General features: G+C 37.6%; 1 protein-coding gene across 1 annotated transcript in view; it reads right to left on the bottom strand.

Moving 5' to 3' along the window:
* Positions 1 to 1,747: 1,747 nt before the first annotated feature.
* Tcn1 (transcobalamin 1) overlaps positions 1,748 to 11,468 on the bottom strand; it is an 11,874-nt gene continuing 2,153 nt past the window's right edge. Inside the window, exons 2-9 of the mRNA XM_005331542.4 lie at positions 10,913 to 11,080; positions 9,939 to 10,079; positions 8,916 to 9,068; positions 7,123 to 7,310; positions 4,607 to 4,793; positions 3,406 to 3,592; positions 2,083 to 2,201; positions 1,748 to 1,917 (exon numbers count right to left, since the gene is read on the bottom strand). Coding sequence (XP_005331599.2) covers positions 1,856 to 1,917; positions 2,083 to 2,201; positions 3,406 to 3,592; positions 4,607 to 4,793; positions 7,123 to 7,310; positions 8,916 to 9,068; positions 9,939 to 10,079; positions 10,913 to 11,080 — 1,205 coding nt within the window. The 3' untranslated portion in view covers positions 1,748 to 1,855. The remainder of the gene's footprint in view (positions 1,918 to 2,082; positions 2,202 to 3,405; positions 3,593 to 4,606; positions 4,794 to 7,122; positions 7,311 to 8,915; positions 9,069 to 9,938; positions 10,080 to 10,912; positions 11,081 to 11,468) is intronic.

Below are 11,468 nucleotides of genomic sequence, written 5' to 3'. Positions count from 1 at the left end.
CACCAGCGTCACCACACCCTTCCCTGCTGTCACTTATGGCTGTCACACTGTGTACAGTTGTCTACTGTCTTCCTCCCCATTAGAATAACTACTTCAAGGAGGTAGGGATTGGTTTGTTTTTCTCACTCCTCAATCCCCAGCACTTGTGACTTGAATGAGTGAATTAGTGAACTAATGTAAGACATGGGTTCTAAAGCACTACTTTCTCAGGGAATGTTGGTGGTTTTGTGAGGTGAGAACACAGGGTACATATTGGGGTGTGCTAGACAATGTCTAACGTGAGCCAGTGTCTCCACTTCCTGCTATTCCTGCCCTTGTACAATTCCCTTCTGCAGAGTATGGGATAGTGTGCCAGTTCTAACATTTTTTTTTTCTGGATTTGTCTTCCCATATTACTATCTTCAGTGTATAGTCTAGACCTGAAAATTGCTGTCTGTACTAGCAGCACCATGAGGGCCTGGAAGGGCTTACACCTTTCTCCTGTCTCTACTGTTACTTTCAAGGTAAGTCACAGTAGCAAGAAGATAGAATCCACTGCAGTCTAATAATGGGGACATGTGTCCCACTTGCTCCAAGGAATCTCCAAGTTTTCTCCATTATGAACACCATAGCTACCAACTCCTGAAAAGAGGACAGGGGAGAGTTGAACTGAGAGTTGAGAATCAGTATCAGAAAGTGGTATGTAGGAGTAGGGTTCAGCCTCTGTCTATGAAGCAGGGTCGCAGGTGGAAGAGAGGAAGATTATCATGAAGAAAGTATGAGGAGTAATTTAAAATATTTTGATTCTACCTGAGGATATCTTTCTTCTGGGAGTTACTTGAAATGGGCTATTTGTGTGATATGTGAAGCACCTTCCACCCTTTGACATCTTTTTTTAAAAAAGTTTTATTTGTTCTTATTAGTTATATATGACAGTAGACTGAAACCTTTTGACATCTTAAAGGTACTTCTGGCTCCTGGCTGTATCTGTATGCCACTCAGGTACTTGGTTTACAGTACAATTCAGTTCATGCTGCCTAGGCACCTTTCACCCCCTTTTTAAAATGTTTTTTTTTTTTTTTTAAATTTGGTGGAAATGGACATCAGAGGTGATTTTTTTTCTCCCCTTCCTCTCTCCTGCTATTCTCTTTCCACTACTGATCAGATGTGATTTTTTTGCATGCATATTTAACATGAATACTAGGGTGAGTTTATGGGGAACTAAATGGAAAATAAATGTGGGGGAAGAACAAATGGAACCAAGGGAGACAAACAGAGGAGGTGATAGTATTGTTCCTCAAACTATGGACTGATTTCTCCTGTATGTTTCCTTTTCCACACAAGTTTTTCTCTCTACTCACTGCCTGTATGAAGTCAATGACACCTGGGTTCCTCCCTTGCTTTCTTCAGAGAGATGTCTCCTTGTGAGCTTTTCATTGATCTCATGGTTGCTGCTGCAACTTTAGACCCTAGAACTTTTTTAAATAATTTTTTTAGTTGTTGATGGACCTTTATTTTATTCATTTATTTATATGTTGTGCTGAGAATCAAACATGTGAGGCAAATGTTCTACCATTGAGCCACAACCCCAGCCCTAGATGTAGACTTTAATTTTCCCCAATTGCCGAAGATCCTCCAGATAGTTGGGGAAGTTTGAGCAGAACCCAGCTTATTGGACATGTGGTCTAATCTATTCTTCTTTAGGTGATCATCCCTGTAATAACTTATAAAATCCTTTTGAAAATTAATTGATTAGAACATGCTCTTCTTGTACAGACCTTGATCTTTTATTGAATTGGAGGGGGGAGTGTTGGGCTAATTTCTGCATAGAATTCCATTCCAAAAGGTGCATTCATAAGAGGAAAGTCTGGGCTTATCAGTATTTGCTCCAACGAACCTCCAAGTTTTCTCCATTATGAACAACATAGCTACCAACTCCTGAAAAGAGGAAGAAAGAGAGGTCAAAAGATTTGACCACTGAATCACCATTGGATGCCATCTTGCCCAACACTTTGGCCCATTTCCAACAAAAGCTTATGCCCTCCCACCTGAGAACTTTGGGCATTTATACTCCATGGATCTTCTTGGTACATCTCTTCTTACCTTGGCTCAGTGATTTGCCTCCACTCAGAAGTTCCCAGTAGGTTCTCTTATTGTTGTTGGCATACAGACCCTGGACAGAAGTAATGTAGGGGCCCCATGCACTCTGCTCCATTGTGAAACTGTGGGGACAGTGAATGAGTTATAAGAATTTAGAATTTTCAAAGGAGACCCTTTAATGTTTTTAAGTATAACTTGGAGATGTAACCCAAAATACAGATTTCCTGGCCCTATACTCAGATTATTTGATTCTTAGGTCTGGGCTGGGGACCAGGAAGCTGCAGGTTTTATCAAAAGTCCAGGGATTCTGATGCAGGCACTTCACACTCTGTCAAAGTGGCAATGTGATGCCCATGGCTCTGTCTTCCCCCACTGCCATTATACACTCTTTGCAATTAACTTCTTCAACCTTCCACCCTGGAATAGTACCTGTTGAAGATACTGGAGCAGTAGAAGAAAGTGTTAACCTCATGTTAACCTCAAGGCACTGCAAATTAGTGGGTTTTCTTTTAGAAAAGACAATCAGGAAGGAAGGATTGATATTTCATGTGATGTGTATTACAAAATGACAAGGTTGTTATCTATTTCACATTCCTTAGTCATATTTCATTATCTGCTTGGAAGCTCTTGAAATCAGTCTTTTAAATATATTTATTATATATGTATATATATATTACATATATATATATTCACACACACAATTATTCAGATTTTCTCTACAGCACATGTTGTTAGACACAATAAATAACTTTCAACTAGATTTAAGGAGTCAAATAAATCATACTTTTCAGGGGCACAAATATCTTAAATTTGCTATTTGACCTCTCTAGGCCAGGGAACCTTAATTTAGGGGTCCATACATCTCCTGAAAAGGGGAAATGGAGAGACTTAAGTGCATTTGTGAAATTACCAATTGAAATGTCAATTTTTTTGGTGTTAATTTTTCTGAGATGAGCATTCATTACATTCATCTGATTTTCAAAGGAGTCATTGATTCAAAAGTAGTTAAGAACCACTCTTCTAGACACAGATGTCTGATATAAAAGGTTTTATTTATTCAAGTTTTGCTGAAAAAAGAAAGAATCTCTGGATTCATTCATTCATTAAGTGAACATTAACTTAATACATATTATGTGCTTTGAGGTGAAATAATCTTCCTAGCATATAATAGGTATTTTTAAACCCTGCTGTGAGGTATAGATGGATAACAAAAGTACCAGTACAGAAGTGTCTTAAATACACTTTATATTCAGGTGCAGATATATTCTTAACGAGTCTTTCAAAATTACAGTAAATACATTAGCATTAGGTTATGGTCAGACATACCGAAATTTCGTCGGATTCTGTTTTTGAGCTTTTTTCATCACATCTAGGAAGACTGAACCATTTGGCACGGTGATATCGGTAGGATATGTTTCATTGATTATTACCACAGAGTAATAGACGTGGATGGATGAGGATGAGTTAGAAGGTGTGTTAGATTCAGGTGCATCATTGGAAATGTTGAATTTATCTGACAGAGAAAGAAAAGCAGAGATAGATATGCAGAAGAATAAATATGGTGTCAGAGTTTGCATACCATTCTACCCCTGTCTAAGGACTCCTTTCCTTTATACAGAGATGAATTTGCTACAAGGAGCAAATGTCATCAAGGGGAAGATCTCTCATGTGACTAAACAGAAATGAAAACAGAGACTACCCAGCCTGTGAATGCTGGCATTGGGCTCAACTCCCAGCTGTTTAAACAATTCAGTTGGCTTAATGCCTGTTTCCACAGACAGTCCTGATTTTTTTCCCCTTTGGTACAGAATCCAGCAATGCTTATCTTCCCTCTTTTTATTTCTTAATATTTACTAAGAACATATTAAGTGCCAGCCATTGCAATAATCATTTTACATGAATTAGCTCAATCAGTTCTCACAAAACCTGTGTGAGGTAGTGTTACCATTTTCTACATTAGAAATTACTTTAGCTTAGAGGTTAAACATTTGCCCAATGCCCCTAAATCCGTAAGTGGCTGTACCAGGAATGAAGGGAGATAGAAGAAAATGACTCCTTTCTACCTTATTTCAAAATAATCTGTTTGAATAAATAATTCATATTACATTTGTCTAAGAATACTGCCATATTCTTTCCAACCATGTATTTTTTCACAGAGGAATAATGGAAATTATTGTGTGAATAATGAAAAGTCAGAAATATAATATTCACCTTCTATACTTCGTTTAGAATGGGAATGATGCTTTGTCTAGGATGGGAATTTCTGTACCTACAATCAGAAAACATCTCTTTGAAGACAGACATCACTTACGTATGTTTCAATCAAGAATAAGGTCTGCCACCCTGAGAACAAGTCCTCAGGTGGTTGAATTCCTGATGATGTAATGAGAACTGAATTCTGTCTAGAAACTTCTATGGCTTAGAGGCTTATCCTCTCACTTTCAGTCCCTAAAGACTCCTGCCTCTCACATCCTTTGGGTGTTAGGCTGAAAGGCAAAAGAGTTTACCCTTCCTTCAGTGCTTATACCTAAATCAGAGTCACAATGAAAGTTTGTAACATTCAAGTAGGTCCTTCCCATTAGGGGAGGTAAGATCTGGGCCGCAGCAGTTGGATTATTGAACATTCCCCGAGAAATTTCCTTGAATATTGTATTCAGAGTTTGTTGGCAATTCCATTCACTTTCTCCATAACACTTTGATGACACAAAGAGGGCCTAGTGAGAAAGAAAGAGAGTCAGAGACACTTCAAATAGGGTGGAAGGTGGCACCTAACTAATTCAGTAAGAATTTACTGAACATTGACAACATAGGAAGCACCTTGGATAATTAAGTTATCTTTCCCACTATATGGAAGGTTATAGACTAGTTTGAGTGCAGGGGAATTGTGTAATGCAAGCTACAATAATTCCATTGAAAATAGACTTTCTCTGCCATATTCACTCCTGTATTTTAGCTCTAGAATAATACCTATCATAAAGATGCACCCAATAAACATAATCAACAAACTATTGTAAAAGGTGCCCTAAATGAATGCCCTAAGAGAAGTGTCTAGTGACATTGTCTTTCAAAAATGGAGAGGGTTTCACATATATGTAGTGAGTCTGAAGAAAACTTCATTGGAGGACGTGGTATTGGAGGTGAGCCTTGGCAGCTTGGCAGTATGAGGCATGTTGGAAGGAGGAAAGAGGAGGGGACTCTGAGCTGAGGGAGCAGCATGAGCAAAGGCCTAAGGTAGGAATGGGGAGCACATGGCCTTGAAATGATGAGAGTGTTTGCATTTTGACCAGTTCCCAAGGGATGCTTCTGAAAGTCCTCTCACCCGACGTCAGCCTGGCAAATAACTATTCATCCTAATGACTCTACATTTTTTTTTCCCTTCAAACCTTCTTTTTTTTTCTATTCTTGTATCTACCACTTAGAGTTCAGTAAGTCAATGAAAGAATGTAGAAAAAGTGCCAGACCTTGAGGAATGTGTGCATGACAGTATAGGTACTGAGTGAGTTTTGAGAACAACTGTTGAGGTCCATCCCCATCCATAACACTTTCTGGCTTTATAAAATTTGGCAAGTTTACTGACACTCTGACTCATGTTCCTGTTTAGGATAATCCTTTCCTCATGATGTTATGTGCATTAATTTATTTAATAGGACACAACAAATACTGACACTATTTACTACTACTATCACTACTAATGCAGCAGTAACATAATTTGGAAGAAAGATGAACACACAAAACAACAGTATGTGGTAAAGTGTGAAATTACATGTGATATAACAAGATAGGTTGTAGCAAAATTTCTAATTTCATAAAGAAATTGTAGTTAGGAAAAGCTTCATAAAAGCATTGGATATGAAAAGGTAAAGATTGAAGGTGAAAAGAATATATTTCAGATGGTGTTGGGAAATCACGTAAGAAAAATAGTGTAGGAAACATACTCCTCTTCCTCCTCCTACTATACACACACATCAGATACAGCACTAATCTCTAGGTTATATAAAGAACTCAAAAAACTTAACACCAAAAAAATAAGTAATCCAATCAATAAATGGGCCAAGGACCTGAACAGACACTTCTCAGAAGAGGATATACGATCAATCAACAAATATATGAAAAAATGTTTATCACCACTAGCAATTAGAAAAATGCAAATCAAAACTACTCTAAGATTTCATCTCACTCCAGTCAGAATGGCAGCTATTATGCGTGCAAACAACAGTAAGTGTTGGCAAGGGTGTGGGGAAAAAGATACACTCATACACTGCTGTTGGGGCTGCAATTTGGTGCAGCCAATATGGAAAGCAGTATGGAGATTTCTTGGAAAATTGGGAATGGAACCACCATTTGACCCAGCTGTTCCTCTCCTCAGTTTATACCCAAAGGACTTAAAAACAGCATACTACAGGGACACAGCCGAATCAATGTTTATAGCAGCACAATTCACAATAGCTAAATTGTGGAACCAACCTAGATGCCCTTCAATAGATGAATGGATAAAAAAATGTGGCATATATACACAATGGAATATTACTCAGCAGTTAAAGAGAATAAAATCATGGCATTTGTAGGTAAATGGATGAAGTTAGAGAAGATAATGCTAAGTGAAGTTAGCCAATCTCAAAAAACCAAATGCCAAATGTTTTCTCTAAGGAGGCTGATTCATAGTCAGGTAGGGAGGGGGAGTGTGGGAGGAATAAATGGACTCTGGTAGGGCAGAAGGGTGGGAGGGCAAGGGAGGAGGTATGGGGTTAACAATGATGGTGGAATATGATGGATATTATTATCCAAAGTACATGTATGAAGACACAAATTGTTGTGAATATACTTTGTATATAACCAGAGATATAAAAATTTGTGCTCTATATGTGTAATAAGAATTGTAATGTATCCCACTGTCATATAAATAAAAAAGTATTAAAAAAGAAATAATAATAATAATAGTAATAATAATAATATCATCATCATCTTAGGGGTCAATAATAAGGGATCAAAGTATTGTTCTCTGTGACTCCCTTTTCTGTCTCCTGTTTTTACCCTCTGACTTACCTGCATAGCTACTCCTGTACTAAATGTGTTTCCAATGAGACCATTTTCTTTTTTCTCAGACAGAATTTTTTTTACCAGGAACCTTATACACTCATCAATTTTTGTTAAATTCTTTTCTGCTTTGATCTGCTCATTTGTTAGAGTCCTGTTCACACATGTCAGAGCCAGGACAGCCATTGCACCAGTATCTGTCAGGGAACAAAACATTGGGAATGTTTTGACCAACCATTCCAGTTTGTCTTAGACCAAGGGATTTCTGGGGAGATAGGACTTAGAGTCAGCTAAATGGACAAATTTGGAAAAACCAGAATGTTTGGTCATTCGGATTAATGACAGCGGAGAAGGATTTCAAGATATGGCTGATCATCTTTCTAGGACTATGCACTCAAATTTATTTCAAGATTTCTTCCCTATGTTGAGTTGTCATGTGCACATATATAACATATTATGTTATAGCCATAAAACCATATATGGATTTGTAAGTCCATATTCATGAACAGTTTTCCATTTTTGTTTTATTTTACTGGTGCATCATAACTATACAAAATCTTGGGATTTGTTGTGATATATTCATACATGCACATAACATAATTTGATCAATTTCATTGCCCAGTACCTCCCTTATCCCTCCACTCTTCCCTCTGCCTAATCTCTATACTCTACTGATCTCCTGTCTATTTTCAGCCATTGCACCAATATCTGTCAGGGAACAAAACGTTGGTGATAGGTTGACCAACCATTCCAGTTTGTCTTGGATGGAGGAATTTCCAGGAATGCAGGATTTTATTGCCCAGAACCTCCCCATTTCCTCTGTTCTTTCCCTTCCCATCCTTATCTCTACTCTACTGATCTCCCTTTCATTTTTATGAAATCCTCTCCCTGCTTTTTTCTTTCTAGCTTTCACTTTTAGATCTTGATTGCTCTCATCTTTTTAAATCTTTCTTCAACTTTTCAACCACATTGGTAAGGGAATTGAGAAAATCCAGGATAATAAAACAAAAAAAATCTTTGTGTGTTCCTAATCAGTCCATTACACTGAATAAAAATGGCAGTTAACAGAACTGTTCCCCAGCAAATCCCCTCAAGGGACAGGATGAGGCAAAAGACGGGAAGAAGGAAGGATAAGGACTCTTTCTTTGATGCTTGATTGCTCCTTGGTATGGCACCTTTTCTCTCTTACAAGAAAAGGAATATGGGAAGTCTCACATTCTGTCCAGAAATACTGACTGGTGTTTTGCTTTGACCTTTTAGATGAAGATGAGCCCATGTATCTGGATCCATAGGAGCTGAGCACCAATACCAGTTATCTAGAGGAGACTTCTTTTGGATGATTAAACTGACACAGTGGGAAATTGGTTCTTTTCCTTTACTTGATCAAAATATTGGACTTTTCCCTAGGAGAGTTATGTTGTTCAAGTCAACCAACATGTCCACATTGTCTCAGTAAATTAGAGAAAGAGGCAGTGTTAAATTAAATGACTTGCCTTGAATTTTATTTCTTTAAACTCTATGCTTTCTAAAATATTTTGTATGTATATTCTCATGTTCCATCCTTATTTTACAGATTTTAATATTAAGCCGCACTAGGAGCCAGGTCTTTTTATGGTACCACACATCTGGAAAGAGGCTTAACTGCCAACCATTATCCATAATTCCCCCCAAAGAATATTCTCTTCTGAGGGTAAAGAAGATAGGAAAAAAATATGATTAATGTTGGTACAAAAACCCAAAGGGCAAGAACTACTGGTGATTGTATCCTCGGAGCTAAGGGAATTGGGTTAAGTGACACTCACCTACTGAGAACTGACCACCCAAATAATAGTTTTTTGTATGATTGAATAATTCAGCAACTTCGGTGGTTGAGTAGTTCCCATTGAAGAGACACAAAGTCAAAACGTCCAGGCTGATCTGGTAGAAGTTGGTCAGTGGATTGCCATCGTGTGTTTCTGGCAGAAAGAAAAGGATAAATATTTACTCATGGTACTGGGGTATATACTCCTTTCAACATACTCCTACTTTCTTTATTGTCATTCTGTATATTTAAAGAGAGGTAAATAAGAGAAGGTAGAGATCACTCATAGGATGAGCAAACCCAAGAAATTTAAAGACTTTTAAAGGCCACCAAATCTGACTTAACTCCTTTCATTTTAAATCTGAGGAGAGCCAACAGTGAAGAGATTAAAGGACTATCCAGATATTCAGCTGGTTACAGAGTTACGACTAGAACATAGGTTTCCTACCTCTAAGCCTCTTGCACTTGTAACAGTAAGCTGAGAGGCTTGGGTTGGAGGCACTTCAAAGAAGGTGGGATTGGAGGAAGTTAATAAATAATAGGATATATATTAGGTGGGAGTTTAAAAAAATAATGCATTTCACTAGTAGCCACCACTGTCAACCCGTTTTTCCCAGTGATAAAGTACTTTGGCCACTTTTAGCTCTTATATTAATTTTGTATGCTTTGTTACTTACAACTCAGTGTCCTGTGTTGTTCAGCTGTTTCTGGTGTTACTCATTATTTGTCTAAAAGCCAAGCTCCTGGAGGACTAAAGAAGTGTGTGTGTGTGTGTGTGTGTGTGTGTGTGTGTGTGAAGGAGACCTTGACATAGGTATGGCAATGCTCAGTTGAACACAGTTTGAAAAGAAAAAAAATACAGGTTGCACAGTGAAAGAGGGAAGAGGTGGAAGTGACCTGCAAGGATGCCACAGGATGAATCGGATGAAGAGGAAGGAGGACACAATGGAGGGACATTATTCAGTTCTGAATCAGTAGAGGAAAAGTCAAATTTGTTGAGGGTTTCTGAACATTTGATTCTTACTCATATTTTCAATTTCATCTTGGAATTTTCCTTCTAGACTTCTGAGCAGATTTTCTTTATATGTAAAGTTTTCACCAGTGGGATGACATGCTTCCAAAGCCAGTATAATCACAGCAAGTTGTCCCGAGGTGAAATTTAGAGCTGAAAAGAAAAGTGTTCAAGTTTAACAAGACACATGCTTGTGATTTTTTTTGCTTCCTGTCTTCCTTGTGGCTTATATTGCTTATAACTTCTTTTTCTCCATTCTTCTGTACACTAAAATTTTTATTGTTCTCTTTTTTTTAATCCCCAAAGCAGAGCCTTCTAAGGCTCTGCTGTATCAGTGCAAGCTAGGTCTTAGTCTTTTTTCATGAAATAATGGGATCTTTTTGAAATCATGCAATATTTACAAAAGATGAAAAAAAGATAAGAAAAATAGATAAATACTAAAACCTTTGGATTTTCTATCTTCATATTGCCATCTTGCTAGGATAGTAATAATTGATTTTTATGTTCTGTCTTATAGAGTATCAAAACTTTCAGACTTCTCTTATAATAATATGAAGAGGAAAGCGTAGCTTCATTTCCCCCTTATATCAACTCAAAACCTGAGGCTCAGTATTAATGTGACTAGCTCAAGGATAATCCTGGACTTGAACCCACTTCAAATTTTTATTGTTCCACAGATGCTGCTCTACTGTGAGCTTTTTTGTTTGTGGTTCATATCCTTATGTGTAAACTCATCTAGTTTACAACACCATATTAAGAGTCTATATATTTTGCTTTCCTTTGTGGTTCTGAAGGATCCAAAGAAGCATGACCTAGCTCTAGAGTGAGTGGATCTGATGCTGCTAGGCACTGTCACTTCAAGTTTTATACAGCTGGGACTGATGCATCAGAGGTACTTTGGACACGTAATTTTTAGGATTTGTTGGAGATAATCTCTTTAGATAGGTAGATTGTTTCTTAAATATTTCCTAGAATATAACACTCACGTTTCCCTTCCGTAGTTCTTTCAACTTGTTGTTTTAGGGTTTGGTTCTGAATTCCAACAAGTCTGAGGGACAACAGGACATTTGCAGATTGGGTTTTGCTTGTGTATTCTGAATTGATCATTGTATTCAACAGATGTTTCAGATAAGAGTAGTTTTCTTCATTGACCTCTGTAGTACAGAAAGGAAGAAATAATGTGGCAATACTATTATGAGGTAGATCAGGATGGCTTCATTTCCCCCTTACATTAACTAAAAATGAAGGTTCCTTATTGACATAACTGGACCAAGCCTTGATGGGGACTTGAACCCAATCCAAATTTCTATTGTTCCGTGGTCGATTCTCTAACATCAACTTTCTCAGCTGTGGTCCACAACCCCCTTTGGTTCTGAACTTAGCTAACTTATGTAAAAGTATTAATGCTCATAAAACATTAAGACTAGAAACAAGGATTATATTAAAATATTTACTAATAGTTATGGCCCAGACCAAAGTCAATCCAGTAGTTACTAGCTGTGGGTGAAATAATACAGAGGTGGGTCTGGAGCCCTCCTCCAC

This window comes from Ictidomys tridecemlineatus, chromosome 4, assembly GCF_052094955.1.
Source record: "Ictidomys tridecemlineatus isolate mIctTri1 chromosome 4, mIctTri1.hap1, whole genome shotgun sequence".
Taxonomy (NCBI): domain Eukaryota; kingdom Metazoa; phylum Chordata; class Mammalia; order Rodentia; family Sciuridae; genus Ictidomys; species Ictidomys tridecemlineatus.
The sequence above is the reverse complement of the archived record's forward strand: the minus strand, read 5'-3'. Positions and strand labels throughout refer to the sequence as shown.